The sequence below is a fragment of the Apus apus genome, chromosome 13, assembly GCF_020740795.1.
Source record: "Apus apus isolate bApuApu2 chromosome 13, bApuApu2.pri.cur, whole genome shotgun sequence".
In the NCBI taxonomy this organism is placed as follows: domain Eukaryota; kingdom Metazoa; phylum Chordata; class Aves; order Apodiformes; family Apodidae; genus Apus; species Apus apus.
Genome location: NC_067294.1, coordinates 18236834 through 18255297, shown reverse-complemented (window position 1 = coordinate 18255297; position 18464 = coordinate 18236834). Strand labels below are relative to the sequence as shown.

Genomic DNA, 18464 nt, shown 5'->3' with positions numbered 1-18464 from the left:
GACGGTGGAGGTGAGAGACAATGGAGAGCCACCGATGTCCTCATCAGTAGCCATCACTGTTGCCGTGGTGGACAGAGTTTCCAAAATTATCCCTGATACAAGAAGGCACTATAAAAGTCCCAGCACTTACTCAGAGATCACTCTTTATCTCATTATCGCTCTGAGCGCCATCTCCTTCGTTTTCCTTTTCACCATCATTGGGCTGGCTGTCATCAAGTGCTACAGATACAGCCTGTATGGGGGCTCCTGCTGTGCGGGAGGGTTCTGTGGGGTCAGAGAACGGAGCCCTGCTGAGTTGTACAAGCAGGCCAACAACAACATCGATGCCAGGCTGCCCCATGGTTTGAAAGTACAGCCCCATTTCATTGAGGTGAGGGGCAACGGGTCTCTCACCAAGACCTACTGCTACAAGGCGTGCCTGACGGCGGGCTCGGGGAGTGACACTTTTATGTTTTACAATACCTGTGGCCCACCAGGAACTGGTCCCTCTGCAGTGGTGACTGAGAGGCATCTGACAGGACAGAGTGGGCAGAGTGCACAAAACCTGATCCTACTTAAAAATGACTCCGTTACTCCTAACGAGGTGAGGCTGCGGGGAGAAACGGTCAGCAGGGTGCTCTGAGCAGAGCTGTGCTTCAGCAGAGGTTCCAGCTGGAAAGCTGGGGTTGAGCGTGTTACTTTTGGGGCTCACCGACAGCTACAAAACACAGTGCTAACGAGTTCAAATCTGTGCAGTGCATTTTATTTCTAGGGAACTACTGGGAATTTCAGGGCCCAGTCGGTAAGTTCAGTTTGTGCGTCTGTTGTTTGAGATTCACTTTCTTTTTGCAGCATGCACAGGGGCTTGTCTCCATAGAGTATTGCCACCTTCCCTTCTAGCTCTAAAATTCCCTGTTGCCAACAGAGTACTGAGGAATGACACCTGGGCTTCCATTTTCAACACTAAAACTAATACTGCAGGAAAAAAATAATTTTAAGAAGTGATTATCCTGGAGATCAACAGATTACAGCAGCTCTAGATGTTTGCTACTGCTTTGATTTAACACCTAGGCAAAGCTGTTGAATTTAGCTCATTGCAATCATATTCTCTGGGCATGTTTTAGTTGTCTGAAAATTGCAACCCCACCTTTGATGCTGTTTGTTCTCCCCAGTGCTGCATCTCCTGCTTTCTGGACAGTGACCATCCAGTGCCATCTCTGTAGTGAATTACAGCAAGTCACCGTCATTCTGTTCCAGTGTGACAGCTTCCAACCTGCTGGGTTGCTCTTGAAAATTGTTCAATAACTATGGTTTGGCCAGCAGTTTATTAACCTTCTTTAATATTTTCCCACAGTGAGGAATGAATGGTTGCTTCCTGCCTGCATACAGGCAGGCTGCAGATAGTGTGTGGTTTGCCTGCTCTGAACTGCTTCCTTTCCACACAGATTGCAACTAAACCCAGAAGCACTCACAGGAGAGACTAATTCTGAGTCACAAAAGGAAAATTTTGCAGTTACTGTGTGTTGCTTGTACCCTAGGATTGTGGCAGGCATAAGATAAGTTTGTGTCTTAGTGTGTGCTGTGCCTCCAGACATGGGAAAGCTGGGGGAGTAACTGGTGGGGTAGAAAGGAGCCTGACTTGTTGCCAGAGAAATTGAGCTGATTTCTTTCTTTCTTTCTCCTTATTAACATATGAGGATGTTTGCAGCTGTTGTTTAGTTACACAAAGGTGCACAAATCTTAAGGACTAAAGTCTTCCATGAACGTGATCATTCGAAACTGAGCTGTTGGAAATTGATGCAGTATTTTTCCATAAATCAGAGTGGCAGGGGATGGGGGAGGTTTTTTTTGTTTTGGTTTTCTCCACTATTTTTGTACCTTAAAGTCTCTCTGAGTATAAGAAAATGCCAGGAATCTGTTTGATATAGGAAGGAACATGTATTTATTAGCATGTATGCTGGAGAATCAAAGAGTGGAATATGTACCTCACACCTGATTTTCTGGGTCAAAAAAAAAAAGAGCAACAATTGAAAATGACTTCATTTTGGATGCAAGATGAGTAGGAAATGAGTTTAATAGAGAGATTCCTATCACATCGGAGGGTTCACTTCACTGAATGTAGTGAATTAGCAAGGTTTGATCACCAGTGTGGCTCAGGCACTGGCAGCAAAGCCAAGTGGAGAGGTGTGTAGAACAAAGTGGTGAATGCCTGCTGGTGTGGAGTTGTGAGCCAAAGGAGGACTTAATTCTTCCAGTCGTTCTATAAGATATAAACAGAGAGGGAATCCTGACAAGTTCAACTCATCACAAGTTCTTAGGTTTCTGCTCCTTAAGCTGTCCTGCTGTGATGATGCCAGGTGTGCATGATAAAATGGGGGCATGTAATGACATTCACTAATTATTAGTTCCTACCTAATTACATACTATAAAATCCTGTCTTTCCCCTGTTCCAAGCTCAGCATATGCATGGAATATGCCATCCATTGCTTAGCAACACCACCGTTCTATTTTTAAGGATAATGATCTCCTTGTTACTAACTCTTCAGAAAACTGTTCCTCTTTTTAGCTAAACTAACTTTTTAATCAGTTTTTAAATCCCACACCTTCACCTGTGAAGCAGAGCAATGGGCAGCTTTGTCCTGGCATTGATTTAGAAAGTTCATCTCTGATGTGTCTGTTCCTTTTGGATAATTTGAACAGGTCATGGGTTGTTTGTTTTTGTGTTTTGGGGTTTTTTGTTGTTGTTGTTTTGTTGTGTTTTTTTTTACAGTTTCTGGAAATTGCTCTTCTAATAGTTGCTCAGTGATGAGGATGGGAGCAGGTTACTGGGTGTTCTCTGCATCAGTCTTGTACCCAGGGTTTCACAGAGGCTACTATTTTGCAAATGCTTGTACAGTGAGAGGAAAAACAGTTCAAAGTTATTTGGGATTAATCTCAGTAATCCTCAAAGGTCTTAGTCCTTTTTGTATTTACTAGTAAAGGTCAAAGATGCTAATAATGACACCAAGTTGTGTCTGACTTCATTAAGTCATTAGAAGGATGCAGAGGAAGGGAAAATCCAGTGCCTTAAGGTTAGGCAGGGAATTCTTTGTTGAAGAGCTGATTGTTGTGTGAATATTCTGGTTTGTGCTGCTGGTGTTGTGCTGTTGGGATGAGAGCTTGTTCCTGCAAGACAACCTGTGCTTCTGCACCCCCTGCCTGGCCTCTGTGGTCCTTGATGGGTTTATGAGAATATCTCACACCAAACGTTTTCTGGAAAAGAAGAAATGTGCCATCACAACTGCACTGAAAACCTTAGGAACCTTATTGCTGGCAGGAGGCTGGTGATAAGAACGTGAATGTGGGTGAATGGGCTCTCATCAGCTCAATAACTCCTGGGGGATGAGCAGGCAGGGGGGCTAGGGGACAGCAAAAGACTGGGGCTTTGTTGCTGGTGCTGTGGGAGGTTGTGGGCAGCTTGGGTTCCTGCCTTTTGAAAGGGGAGGGGGCATGGAGGTGGGAAGGGGGTGCATGAAGATATCATTTTTATTACAGGTCACTGTTGCAGTGATAATGCATCATTTTCTGGAAAGATTTTAAAGCTTTAGTTTGTGTTCCTTTTCCTCATGTATCTGTGAGGTACCAAGTGATGCCTGAGTAACTAGTATCAGGTTCTTGGACTGTATGTTTTTCATTTCTCATATCTTTTTCTCAATATTTGGTGTGGTTAAGCTGTTTTGTTGTGTCTTGCATCTCATGACAACCTTTTCCCTTCAATGCAGGGGAGAATAATCAAACCAACATCTGTTTTAACTGAAGTTTTGTGCCCCAGAAGGCAGCCTGGCACATTCCTAATGAGTGTGGGCAGTCTGGATTCTTGATAGAAAAGATATCAGCTCTTCTGATCATGCATTTCCTAGTACTCTTTTTTGTGTGGTGACACATGAGGCTGAGAAAATAGGATTTTTCATGTGATGTTTGTAAATAAATGTACGTGATTCTCTCTGTGCACTTCTCAGAAAGTGAAAAAAAAGCTTCACATTAGTGAGACTCAGGGGCTGGTTGGAGTTTTGTGGCTGTTTGCTCTGCTCCTGGCTCTCCCTCTGCATTTTGCACTTCAAAACCAACTGCTAAACACATGGAAAAACAAATCCAATCAATGTTTGAGTTGAGCACACCTTGATAATGCTTGAAAATGTGTGTGTGTGTTGAAGTATCTACATCTGGTAAGCCCACAGCATTGTCTGGAGCAGACTGACTTCCCAGGAGATTTCTCACAGAGGCTTTAAAAGGTATTAATGGGGGAATGTCTTTCAATCTCAGCTCAAGAGCTTAATCCTTTAAGAAATTCTCCGGCCCCACTGACATTGTAAAGGTTAACTGGAAATGTTCTTTTGTTTAGTGGCAGCATCTGAATCTGCCACTGAATTCTGCCAGGCAGGGACAGTGCTCTGTGCTTCAGCTTTGGTGCTTTCTGCTGTGCCAGCAGAAATTTGCATCCAATATTATACAGAGCAGTTTTCCTTCTCTTGGAACTCATTAAATATACTTTACAGGTGCACTTGCCTGTTCCCTTCACCTTAGTTTTCTCCAAGTTAGGAATGCAAATGACACTCTTTCCAGTTTCCATTCGGATTTCCTTGCATGATAAACGCATGTTCAGTCTATAAATAGTTTGTTCTCCACATCAAATCAATTCTAAACATTTACATAAGGAAATCAGGAATAGAAGCCTCTGTTTCCCCACACCTGTCAGCATTGTGTCACTGGAAAATAAGCAGAGCTCTATATGGTCTGGGGTTCTAAAAGGCCTTTTATTACTGCTTCAAAGTGAATTTATTTGGTAAATATACCTTATGTCATTCTGTCCTGCCTTTGTGTAGAAACAGGAGTGGAGTGGGATGTTTTTAGCAGTCTCATTGTCTGGTAACTGTTTATAAATGTTTGATTCACACTTCTCCACCTCAGGCAGGCCCTGTTCTAACACCCACTGAAGGAAGTGGCAGCTTTTGCTTTGATTTTTCATGAACAGGGATTCAGGGGATCAGGGCAACATTAAAATGTTTCAGAAATTCCTTCTATCTTAGGGACAAATCCTTACTGTGTTACAGTATTAGCTGAAAAAGGGAACTGAGCAAAATGTTTGCAACAATGTAGCTCAGTTTATTCTCCATGAAGCAATTAAATGATTCTTCAGTGAACCCACCCTGTGCAATTTGAAAACAGCTTCTCGAGCTTTTTGGCTAAGGTGGCTTAATTTTGTATTACACGTGCACTTTGTTGATTGGCTGTTCAAATAGGGTTGGTTGTTTGTGACTAGTCCCATTCCTGCTTGTGGTTGTGTGGCTGGCAGGATGTGACCCTGGTGCCTGCAGGAAAACGTGTTGGTGGGAGGTGTTCAGGTGGTGCAGTGACAACCCCTTCTGTAGGCACCCGGGCAGACTTGGGCACATCTCACAACTGTGGTGGTGTGTGCTGTTACTGAATCTGAAAAAGCAGGTGATGGGAGAATCAGGGAGTGTCTGAGGGACCTGAGGGTGTTCATCCCGGAGAAAAGGAGGCTGAGGGGAGACCTTCTTGCTCTCTGCAGCTCCCTGAAAGGAGGTTCTAGTGAGGTGGGGGTTGGACTCTTCTCCCTAATAACAAGCAACAGGACAAGAGGAAATGGTCTCAAGTTGCACCAGGGGAGGTTTAGATCAGATGTTAGAAGAAACTTCTTCACTGAAAGGGTTATTAAGCAGTGGCACGGGCTGCCCAAGGAGGTGGTTGAGTCTCCATGCCTAGAGGTGTTTAAAAGCCGTGTAGATGTGGTGCTGAGGGACATGGTTTGAGCATTGGAATCGATAGAGTTGGGTTAATGGTTGGTGGAGTTCTGTTATGGTTGGGCTCGATGATCTTGAAGGTCTTTTCCAACCAGGAGGACTGTGGGATTCTGTGATTGCTTCTGTGCTGGATCGTGTGGCTTCCCTCACCTCCTCTGATGAATGGTAATGACAGGATCACTGGACTTGATACATGACCTTGAAAAACCTCTGAGGGAAATGGCAGGCTCAGATTACCTTAAAGGCAGCAGAATGGGCTGGCATGTGATAAGCAGCATCTTGCAATGGGCTGGGAGCTGGGGAGGGAAGATGAACTAGAATGACTTTGTCAGCGTTGTGGGACACAGTGAGAGTACAGCGTTGTCCAACTGGGAAGCTTGTGGACCAGTGCAGAGCCTGTGTTCCTCTTGGTGCTTCCTCCCTGTGCTCTTGCTTCCTGGCCAGCTGTACCTTGCCCTGGGGGGTTGTGTCACACAGCTACCCTTCTCCCAGCAGGGCCTGTGACAGGACTTTGCAGAGGAGCCCCTTGACAGCTCCTGTGCAGACTCCTGTCCCCTGGGACTGTGCTGAAGACACTGCTTGACTGTGACAGGGGCCATGTCATGTCATGTCACAGAGCATATGGCAACCTGGCAGGTCTCAGTGGGTGGCCTGGTAAAGGTGGACTCTTGATAGCCAGAGAGATAAGCCAACCCAGCATGCAGTCTGGGGAAGCTTATTGGATCTATAAGAAGATGCTGCATCTGAGCTGGGGAAGGGGATTACTGACCAGTTTGCTGCTCCTTCTGTGCAGTCACTTCTATGACTGGTCATGCTTTTTTGCTTTTCTCTCCCATGATTGCCCAATCTCATTTAAAAGTGACTTGAAACAGCTTTTCTCTTATGGCCGAAGGATCTTAAAAAATTGCAGTCTGCAGCAGAAAAAAAGGAGAAGCCAGTTACTCTGACAACATGGGGATTTCTCCAGTTTTGCCAGATGCAGGATGTTGACTTGTGATAACACCAGTGTGGGGCAAACATGTCTCTTGCTGAGGTCTGAAAGTTCCCAGTCAAGCAGTGCACATGTGACGGGACTGGGTGAGGACAGGTCTGGACAAAGGCTGGACTGCTGCCCCACTGCCTGCTCCTTCCTCTGAAGACTTCAAAAAGCAGAGAAGTCTCAGACATGGAATTTCTCACAGTTAAAAACAAAAAGCAGCCTCTGAAAGTCAACTGTGGCAATAGATGTTTCCCTCTTTCGAGTGTATTTTTCCGATCCCTTGCTTCCTTCCACTGCCCCTCTGGGAGCAACACTGCAGCCTTGCCTAAAGAGTACTAGCAGAGAGAACTGCTTGGGAGTGACCACAAGGTGCCCCAGCCCCTGGAGAGCAACCCTTAAAGATATCCCAGTCTCCTACTTGGAGATGGACATGGTGAGTGTTGGTTCATACCTGTGGGGTGAATGAATGATGAATTTCTAACTGATGAGTTTCTTCTGCCCTCATCACCTACTTAGGATCTGGTATCTGAAAATTCCCACTGCAACAAAATGTGGGTGTTTGTCTTTCTAGCCAAGAGCTGGAAAGCTCTCAGCTGCAAACAGAAAACCTCTCTGCTGTGGCCATTTCCCTCTTCTCTCACTCCCCTCCAGCTCATGTCAGACTTTTCCAGCTCTTTGATGTAATCTCAATTCCTCTGTCTTTTGCCTGGGACTTTGGTCAGATTCCTTCTCCTCGCACTTCCTTTCCTCACACAAATTAGTGACCTCTCCCATTGCACCAAAAGAGCCAGGGGGCTTTGCCCCCAGCCCTGCAGCTCCCCCTGCTCTAAGAAAAACCCCAGCAGAGAAGAAGCCAAATCTTCTGGTGTCAGCACCCTTCACACACCAAGAAAAGTTTACTCAGGAGAGGATCTGACCAGTGTGTATTATTTTGTATCCTCTTTAATTGACTGGTACTACATGGGTGACTTCAGAATGACTTTGATATCCCTGGGACTGGGGCCAAAATGGAATGAATCAGGAAATACTGGAACCACACATAATGGGCTCCTTGTTAAGCCACTTTCTGCTAAACTCAGCAGAACCAGAGCATGCCAGAGAACTGGGGATTAATGGGAAGGAAATTGCTAGCACGGATGTTTAATGTGTGGTTGCAAACAGCAGCCTCCCCCCCATTTGTGCAACTCAGACCATAAAGATCAGCAGGATGAGCATCATCCAAGAGCATCTCACTCTTGAGTGATGCTGGACCTGGGAGAGATGGTGATAGAGTGTTAGTGTAAGTTGTGATTGCTCCATTTTTATTTGAATAAAACCTATTGATCCAGGGAAAAGCATACCCCTAGCCTCAGGAGGAAAGACAGAGTTGGCTTTCAATAATTCAGAGCATCCAACACTTTCTTTTTCTCTTTCAAGTAATGGCACCAAGTTCTTTTCTGATCTGCCTCCAATAGCTTGAAGAGAATGAAACCATTACTGTCATATATTATTTGTGTGTTTGGCACTGTGCAGCACACAGCAGGAATGAGTGTAGTTCATTATGTTTCTGGACAGAGGACCTCTCATTGAATTCAAGTGCTTGAAGTTCAGCACTGGCTGAGGTATCACCTACATGACAATGTCTTGAGAACACTGAGAAACAGCCTTGTTGTGTGCTTTGGGCTTCATTTTAAAGGACCAGAGCTTGCAGTCATTACTGGAGTTGAAAATTATTACGATGGTCCCCTGGGAATGCAAAAGAGATTTTCTGGAGCAATTTTTGATCAACAGAGGATTTCTTAATTATCTCTTTATTAGCAAGCTGCTCTGCAGCAGGTCAGCATGTGCTGAGGTTGATTGGTCAGAGGGTCCTGCTGGCTTCCCCTTTCCCCTTTCACCTCAAGCCCTCTCATGAATAAGGGGAACATGGTAGTTCTTGGTTTTATGAAGAGCACATCTGCCTTTGATCAAAGACTTGCTGCAGTCTGCAGGTCTGAGGCAGTTCAGTGCAGTCCTCTGCAGTACCCTAAACACCAGCAGAAACCTCTCAGCAGACAGACTGTCCCCCATGTCCCCTTCACAGGGATGTCCCTTTTATACATCCTCAAGCAGATGCTGTTCCATGCAGGAGCTCAAGTTTCCTCAGCTCATCAGGAAAACAAACGGTGTATATTATGGATTTGTGATGTGGGTTGTTTTTTTTCCCCCCAATGCCCAGAATGTTGATGAGTGTATGAAGTAGCTGTTCACCAGTTTCCAGCATTAAATGTCATTCCACAGAGATCTTCTCTAGCCAAAGGCCTTTGCTTGCAAACAAGTTTGTTGCAGAGACAAGCAGATTATTTTTTTTTAAATTTATTTTTATTTTTAACATTTCTAGAAGGATTTGGCAGTTCTGAATGTTCACAAAGACTAAGTAGCTCCATGTAGACTCTCTGACACAGTCAGGCAGCTGCATGTGCTGCTTTTCAGTGTCTTTAACCTGCCTTAACAACCTTATCCTGGGCTTTTGTTTCTACAGCCAAAACACCCCAATCCTGACTGGCGTTACTCTGCATCCCTAAGGGCAGGAATGCAAAGGTAGGTGTGGTGTTTCCCCAACCATTCCCAAGGGGAGTTCTGTCTTTGCTCTCTGTGGGAAGGACAAAGCTGGCTCTGAGGAAGGGGATATGTACAGTGAGATGGAAAGCACTGGAGTTTTGCTGCTCCCACTTCCCATCTCCATGTGCTACAGACCCAGTGTGACTTCATCTCCTGCTGTTATTGCACCACTGTAGTCTGTGCTTTTTTGTGTTTACCTCCTGTCTTTTTGCACAGTGGTTGTCAAGGTGTAACTTCTCCAATTATTGAATTATTTAACTGTGATGACAGCCTCTTGGTTTACTTTAAGGCTCCCTGTAATAATCTCTGCTGAGGTTTCAATAGATTCTCTGCAGCATTGATGCATTTTCTTGTTACCATAAAAGTAATAATGCTGCTCCTGCAGTTGGTTTATTAACCACATGGTGCAGTCAAGATGATTAACACACTTCTAAGGACATTTTAAAGATATGAGACAGATTTTCAAAGAAGGAATAGTCAGGCTGTGTCCAAGTCTCCTTAGACACCTCTGAAAGTCCTCTGCCTAACACCACAAGCAGGCTCTGCTATTATCTGCTCCTCAGTACACCTGGAAAAAATATAATTCGGCTGGTTTTGTAGAATTTAAATAAAATAATATCTTTGCTCTTCCTTGCTGAGCAGATTAGAAGACTGGCTATGTATTCAGGTGTAATCTGACAGGATTAATAAGGCTACTTTGTAGGATTAGATGCACTACAACATGCAGGATGGTATGTTTTTCCCAAAATTGTTGGTGCAATGGGACTGTAGTAACCCACCACCTTTGATCTGTTATCCATAGGGCTGAAGAACCTTCAGAAGGTTGAAGTCCAAAGCTCAGGTTCAGACTGCCCATCCCTGAGACTGTGCTCAGGTGGCTGAGGACACAGTGTGTCTCTCCAGCTGAGCCTAAATCTCAGGAATCAGAAGGCAAGGAAGAGCCAGCTTGATTCTGTGGCCAGTTGGGCAAACTGGTTTCTTTCTTTTATGTTCCTGCTGTTGTTTGTTGGTTTTAATCCCTGACTGCTTACTGCAAAATGAATAAACTGGCTGGGGAGCAGGAAGCAGGAATTCTTCTGCCAGCCTGAGCATCTTATTTACCAGTCCTCAGAGTCAGGCTGCTCTTGTGTATTCCCAGTGTGATCCTATGAATCCACATTCCCTTCTATACAGAGCTCAAGATCTTGCCTGGAATGATGAATGAAAGGTCAGAGGTCATTTAGAGCAATTTACCCCCCCAAGCAGGGGAGCTAATGAAGCCTTTATGGGAAATTGTGTATGTTCCTCTGTTCTCTCACCAGCCCCAGTCCTTACCTGAAATCTCCCTGTATAACCTGCCCAGCTGATGATATTCATAAAATGCTAATTTTGAATGAAAATGGTGGAAATTTGGTATCCATGGGACACCTGTCATTTGGTTGACACTCTCATTAAGTTTAACTGGGAGCGTGGAAGGCAGCCGAGGAGCAGATGAGCAAAGAGCAGGGTTCACAGTCACAGAATCTAGTTTCTCTAGGGAACTGCACACAAACACATCCCTAGTTTGCACTAAAAGTAGCAGATTTTTTTCCTTTCCTTCCATCTGAGGTGGTAGCTGATACCCAAGTTGGTGCTTTCAAGGCCAAGTGCTCACGAGGTGACACTGCACAATTTGTTGGCTTAGCTCCTGCATTGGAGAACATGTATTTCTCTCCCTGAACTGCTCATGAGGACCATGTAGCAACCCAGGATGGTGGGACCTGGTAAAGTAGAAAAATGACAGAGCTCAGAACTCATTCCAACAACTTCTTATAATTTGCTTTCATGCTAGTACATCATAACAGCCAGGGAGGTGTTTCACCTTCTTGTTAGTGGCTTCCAGGCAATGAATGCAAAGTGTCCTGCAGATCATCATTTTATAAATTATGCCACAGCTGTGTTTTAGTAAATGATCAAAGATAACTTTTTTTAGGTCAAAACAGCTAGATCTCCAGCAGAACTTGTTACCATCACATAATAAATATTATAGGAGTAGTTGCACAGCAACAAAAGGTTATGACTTTTGAAAAGCAGCAAGAAAGAGATGTTTTAAAGCCCAGGGCAGAAAGGAGCTGTATCATCTAACTGTGATCTGTGCCCATGCAGTGCTGTGCACGTGGAGGAGGCAGGAGTCCTGCGTGGAGGACCAGGAGGACCTGATCAGCAGTGGCCAACAGTCTCCAGTGCTACCACAGGTAAGGCTGTGACAATCCAGAATACATCTGAGGAACTCATGTTAGCTGAGGTGGGTTCCTAACGCTTCCATCCTAGTTTTCCTTCTGGTTGGTGTCTCTGAGGCAAGTTGTTGTAAATTAGTCTAAATAGAGGGGAATAAGAAAGCAGAAAATGCATCTTTTTCTTTACTCAGTCTCAGATCAGCACTGGAGATTAAGAGCCCTCAGTGCCAGTTTCAACCCTGCCTTGGGGGGTTATTGGTTGGTGTAATGAAAGGGCTTCAGTCCTGATGTGTGTGTTCAGATTCAAAATGCCTGTGGCTCTTGAGGTGGTTGGCCCTCCGTTTCAGAAGAACAATAAAACTGGGGTAGGAGCTTATCAGTTCACCCTTTCTTATTTTTACAAACCCAGTAAGTCTCTTTGAGTCTTTCTTTTAATTTTCTGTGGTGAAATCATACCTTTTTTTTTTTTTTTTTTTTTTCCCCTGGCTATTTTCACTCACTGTGACACAGTGATGGAAATGAAGCTATTATCTACTTGACAAAATAAATGCCCAAAAATACCTGTTGGAATGTAGCTTCATTTACTCAGGGTGACTGATGACTGCACAACAGTCAATAGAATTCACAAAAGGTCCTCAGAGAGTTAAGAAGAAAAATTACCTGTATATTTTGCAGTGGAGGCAGTAAAATATTCTCACTTTTTATGTTGGAGCAGGAATAATAGAGAGAGGTAGTGGAGCAGCCAGTCCCTGGTGTGACCAGTGGTTCCAGTCATGTCCAGACTAAGCTGTCAACTTAGTGGATGCCCTGTGAGCCCTGAATGGCAGCTCTGTGTCCTCCAGGAATGCAAATGAGGAGTGACACTCACATCATGGAGGCAGGTCAAAGGCCATGAAGTGGGGTCTCCAGCAGAGATGATGTGAGAGCTGCTTTATTCAATCCTTTTCTTTTCTTTTTTTTTTTTTTCTGCAAAACTTTTCCTTGGTTTAAATGGGAATTTTGCAGGGATAAAGGGCTGAGGGAGCAACTTCAGGATTTGCAGTCACAGAGAAAACGTATCCAGGAATTAATGCTGCCCAGCAAAACCCACACTGGTGTTGCAGAAGGCTTTTCTGCAGAAACTGATTTGGCAATTAATATCATATATAAGGGGCCCCTGGGCTCTAATTATCTGGGGTTTGTGTGCTCATCCTTCTGTTGCAGGCTTTGCAGGAAGACACAGCTTGGGCATGTTAGGAAGGGCACACAACTGTTGAGCTTGCGTTTGAAAATGTCACCACGTGGAGACTCTGACCTTTCCAAGGGCTTCCCTCAGGCTGGCAGCTTCACTCATTGTCCCTGACTGAGCTCTTCGTGTCCTACCTCGTACCCACTTCAGCATGGCTGCAAATATTCAGATGTTTGCTTGCTGATAGTGCAGATTTCTAAGTACCTGAATGTAAATGCGAAGCTTGGGTGGTCCTGTCTTCTGAGGAGGTCCATTGGCACTTGGGTCCATGAGCTGGGTTTCACTCTCTGGACTCCTCTCTGCTCTTCTTTTTGCATCTCATCATTTTAGACTCGCTTTGGGAAGCTGAACATCTCTTTGGTTGAGGAGCAGCACTAACCCTTGGCTCTTAATGCCCTTGCCCTCCAGGACCATGCAATGAGGCACCTGTGCAGTGAGTGCACCCCTGTTGCACACACTGCTCTGTGTGCTGGTGGCTCTGAGGGGTGGAGAAAACTAAGACATAGTGAGGGGAGAAGCTGGCAGGAGGCCCTGGAGAGTTGACAGTCAGGGCCAAGGCTGTTTGATCACTGAGCATTGTAGACCATTGTTTCTCTGTGGTTCTTATTTCTAGGTAATGTGTTCAAACAGGTTGTAAGAAATACCTGCAGCAACAGGAATTCTTTTCTAGCATAGAGGAAAACAGAACTAATTAAAGTTGTGTTAGGGAATATCCATGCTAGTTACAGCTGTCTTTAAATCTGGTTTTTGTGGATCAGGTTCCTTGTAAATGGATATTATTTCCTACATGATGAAGACACATTCAGTTTGTCTACTCCCAAGGGACATAACATTAGTTAGCTGGTTTTTGGTGGGTTTCAGAGAATGTTCTTCTGCACTTCTTGTCAGCAAAAGCTACAGGTATTTCTGGTCCTTAATAGCAAACTGGCAATTCAGAGGCAAATTATATGATCCCAGGCTGGTTTGGGTTGGAAGGGACCTTAAAGATCATCCAGTCCCACCCCCTGCATGGGCAGGGACACCTCCCACCAGCCCAGGTTGCTCCAAGCCCCATCCAACCTGCCCTTCAACACTGCCAGGGATGGGGCAGCCACAGCTTCTCTGGGCAGAAATCTCAGGATTAATGATTGTGCAAATTAGCTTAATCATGCATCACATTTCCAGCAATTTACTACCCCTGTTTTTAGAATCCTACCCACAGATATCTCTTGCAATGCTTCTTTCTTTTTTCTAATTTAGGTTCAAGACCTGTAATATTTTTCATCAGGTTGACACACCCAAGTGATGCTTTGCAGAAGAGATGAAACTCATTATGGTCAATTGCAGTCGACTGAGTTAACAAATACATTTGCTCCTGACCTATCATTTACATATGCATGGAGTGCACCTGGGTCCAGATAAGCTCCTAGACAAGTTATTTATTATCTCTGTTATCATCAGGATACTGTGGCAGCTGCAGGTCTCCACTTCTGATTACTAAAAACCACTTCCAAGCCCACTCTGTGCACACATTCTCCATGCAGTTGTTTTAGTCAATTGATTAATCCCCATCAGTTTGTCACTAAACCATTCATTTAATTGAACAATCCACAAAAGCCACGGGTAGGATGCTTCACAGAGCCAGATTCAGAGAGTTAATCAATGGGAGCATTCAAAGATGATGTCATAGGAGCACTTTAAGAAGGATGAACAAGTCAAATCTTCAGTCAGTAGATCCTTAATTCCTAATGCATAGCTGCACTCCACCATCACATGATGCTTCAGGAAATACGTGTTGCCCAAGCAAAACCTGGTCTACGTTTGACTGTAGACATTCCTGTTGAATAGAGCTCTTGGAGCAAGTCCAGAGGAGGCCACAGAGGTGATCCAGGGCTGGAGCAGCTCTGCTCTGGAGACAGGCTGGGAGGGTTGGGGTGTTCAGCCTGGAGAAGAGAAGGCTCCAGGGAGACCTGAGAGCAGCTTCCAGTGCCTGAAGGGGCTCCAGGAAAGCTGGGGAGGGACTTGGGACAAGAGCAGGGAGGGATGGGATGAGGGGGAAGGGTTTCCAGCTGAAAAAGGGGAGATGGAGATTAGACATTAGGAGGAATTCTTCACTGTGAGGGTGGTGAGACCTTGGCCCAGGTTGCCCAGGGAAGCTGTGGCTGCCCCATCCCTGGCAGTGTTGAAGGGCAGGTTGGATGGGGCTTGGAGCAGCCTGGGCTGGTGGGAGATGTCCCTGCCCATGCAGGGGGTTAGATCTAGATGATCTTTAAGGTCCCTTCCAAGCCAAACCAGTCTGTGATTCTATGATTCAGACAAACCTGTAAACAAAAGAGGAAAGGACCTGATGGGAAAATCTGCATCTCAAGTTTGGAAGCATGTAGGCCAAGACCATGGCTGGAATCCTGGCATCCCCCAAGTCCTTGGCAGGCAGCCCCCTCACTTCAAGGAGGCTGGGATTTCAGCATCCAGCCTTCCAAATATGCACAAGGAACAGAATGAAGGCTGCAAATGCAAGTGCAATCCTAAACCATGCTGATTTTATGCATCTCATTTTGCAGTGGTAACATTCTTCTAAGCATAGCTGTCATTTTTGTTTCCTTTTCCCAGGTAATTAGCTGGAAGGTGGTGGCCTTTTTTAAGAGGTGGAGGTTTTTTTCAGTGCTCTTATGAAAAAGGCTATTTTTTTGTGTGTGTGAGAATCTACTGACCTCAACATGGGCAGTTCTCCATGCCTGACATTCAAGGTGCATATGTTTATCCCTTCAACCAGCCAAGGAAACAGCAGTAGAAATATTGGCTGCTATTCCTTAAGAGAAAGAAGCAGGAGAGGCAGGGAAGTGGCAGGGGAACATTATAACCAGGAAACCCAGAGATCACCTCTAGGTCTGCAGAGGACTGGATGTGCTCTATGTGTGTATATATATATGTTATATATATGTGTGTGTGTGTATGTCTGTAGAAAATCTACCTACAAAATTGTGTCCCATCACCCCAATTCTGACTCTTTCAACATTTGTCCTCTGAAGTTTGTGTCTATCAGAGCCTTATTCAGCTTTTTTCTGCTCTTCCTTACCTCCTGCCTAACTGTGACCTCTTTATCCATGCTGGGAGATTCCATGCCCATAAACTCTCAGGCTGGTTTTATGTTGGGAACTGCAGTTGCTCTGGAATAGATTCATGTTGCTCTGGGAAGATGGTTCCTGCTGCAATCAGCTGGAATGCAGAGGATGCCCATTGATGGGCTGTAGAATAAGGAATGAATGCCCAAAATTAAATGAGGAGCAAGTGTAAATATGGCAAATAATTCAAGTTATCGTAGAATCATGGAGTGGTTTGGGTTGAAAGGGACCTTAAAGATCATCTAGATCTAACCCCCTGCATGGGCAGGGACACCTCCCACCAGCCCAGGTTGCTCCAAGCCCCATCCAACCTGCCCTTCAACACTGCCAGGGATGGGGCAGCCACAGCTTCCCTGGGCAACCTGGGCCAGGGTGTCCCCACCCTCACAGTGAAGAATTCCTCCTAATGTCTAATCTCCATCTCCCCTTTTTTAGCTGGAAACCCTTCCCCCTCATCCCATCCCTCCCTGCCCTTGTCCCAAGCCCCTCCCCAGCTTTCCTGGAGCCCCTTCAGGCACTGGAAGGTGCTCTAAGGTCTCCCTGGAGCCTTCTCTTCTCCAGGCTGAACACCCCAACCCTCCCAGCCTGTCTCCAGAGCAGAGCTGCTCCAGCCCTTGGGCCATCTTCATGGCCTCCTCTGGACTTGCTCCAACAGCTCCATGTCCTTATGCTGGGATGTCCTTCTTACGTTCTTTTCTTCAAGGGAATGTTGGTCTTTCTAGTACATTTTTTAATGCTGGTTTGGGATACAGTTTTGGGAATGAGATGTAAGGAAATTAAGAAAGCTGTAAAGAAAAGGGAATGCTTGCATGAGTTTTAACAAAAATGTCCAAGAATGCCTTGACAGGAGAAGAGATCATTACAATGTTCTAGTGTAGTTGTGCCATACACAACTCTGTGTTTCACAGACCAATCTGTATGTCAGGCAAATAAGTGCTACTTCAATAAAAACCTTCTGCCAGAGGCACTTCCTTCCAACAGCAAAATATGAGAAGGGCCCCAGTAGGAGATGGGACTTTAGTGAGAGCAGGAGAGATCTGATCAGAGACATCTAAGGATATGAGAGGGTCAGCAGTAAAAATCTTGGAGTCTGGCAATCTTGGAATCTTCCCTTAGAAGGGAATAATTGGAAAGAGATCCTAGAAGGTCTACAGGAGGCAGAGAGCTTTGGGAGTGGCATGGTGTGGGCTCTTCAGTGACTACTGAGCTGTGGGTCGCTCGAAAGAAGATTGACACACTGAGGTTGTGGTGGGGGGCAGAAAGGCACACGGAAGTTAGTTGTTCATTTCATGGAATAATCATTTGATCTTTGTGTCTTTGAGTCCATTTAACATCAGCACAGAGGGAGTAAATGCACTTTTTTTTTTTTTAAGTTTGACTCTTACTGTTGCAACAGATGCTGTTCTCAAGATTCAGCAGGTGTCACGCTCCAATAAAAGCTCTCAGGGGCCACAATGCTGTCCCAAGGGTCTTGGCTTCTGAAGTATTTTTTTTTAAATTAGATTTAAAGAGAGCCTAAGAAAATAACTGGCTGCTCTAAGACCTGAGATACAACATATTTAATTCCCTGGAGGTGTTCAAGGCCAGGATGAGGCTTGTGCAGCCTTGTCTGGTGGGAGGTGTCCCTGCTCATAGCAGGGAGGTTGGAACCTGATGATCTTTGAGGTGCCTTCCAACCTTCACCATTCTGTGATTCTGTGATACAGCTTTGCATTGTGGTTGTGAATAGAGAACAATTTCTCCTTAAATGTCAGTGAGTTTCTATCCATCTTCTTCCAATGACCTTCTGTATCTACAGAAAAAGAGGCAAATTAAGGCTCATCAAAGCAGTCACTGCAAAGAATGTGCAGGGGCCAAAACTGCTGCTGCTTTGAGACAGTTAAAGGTTAATTTACAAATAACAGCACAGAACAATGGTCTGGCTTAGCTTTAGCAACTCATTGATTTCAGCCATAAAAGATAATAACTAATTACAGTATAATAACCTGGGATACAAAAGTGGGATCTTGGTTTGTTGCAGGATGTTGCTGCTGTTTCAAATGGAAGAAAGAGCTGGAAAATGCTGCTGTGCACATCTGTATCCTCTATACTCCTTTTCATTAATAGCCAATTTTTAAATTATATTTCAGAATTCAGACTTTCAAACCCAGAAATACCTACATATCAAAGTACCAGCTCTAAGAACCATACCTGAGTGGCCTAAGAGCCACTGTGATAGTGTGTAATATTTTTAAAGGAGAAAATGGAGAAAATACAGGGACAGCCAAGTTATTAATGTTTCTTGTCTTCAACTCTGTGATTTAATAAATCCCCAAAATGAAGGTCATAAGGACTTTATCTAGTTCCTAAGCCTACGTAGTAAAGTACCATAGAGATTTGGTTCACCAGCCCCTTGCAATCATAGGAAAAAATGATCTCCCTAAAGCACACTAGAATATATATTTAAGGCTGCAGTGTTTCTGCCAGCTCTGTGGAGTCTGGAAAGGGAAACCAGGACAGCTTTCTTATGTAGGTGCAGAGCAACGGTGCTGTGCTGAAACAGAAAGGACCACAGAAGGCTAAATCCCTCTCTTTTGTCCCTGTCTTTGCTTTGATCTTGAT

The 18464-nt window shown here is 44.8% G+C and overlaps 1 protein-coding gene across 1 annotated transcript in view; it reads left to right on the top strand.

The window, feature by feature from the left end:
* Nucleotides 1-18464, top strand: part of LOC127390254 (protocadherin alpha-2-like) — a 132504-nt gene that overhangs the window by 76143 nt on the left and 37897 nt on the right. Inside the window, exons 2-3 of the mRNA XM_051631569.1 lie at nt 9260-9318; nt 11464-11552. Coding sequence (XP_051487529.1) covers nt 9260-9318; nt 11464-11552 — 148 coding nt within the window. The remainder of the gene's footprint in view (nt 1-9259; nt 9319-11463; nt 11553-18464) is intronic.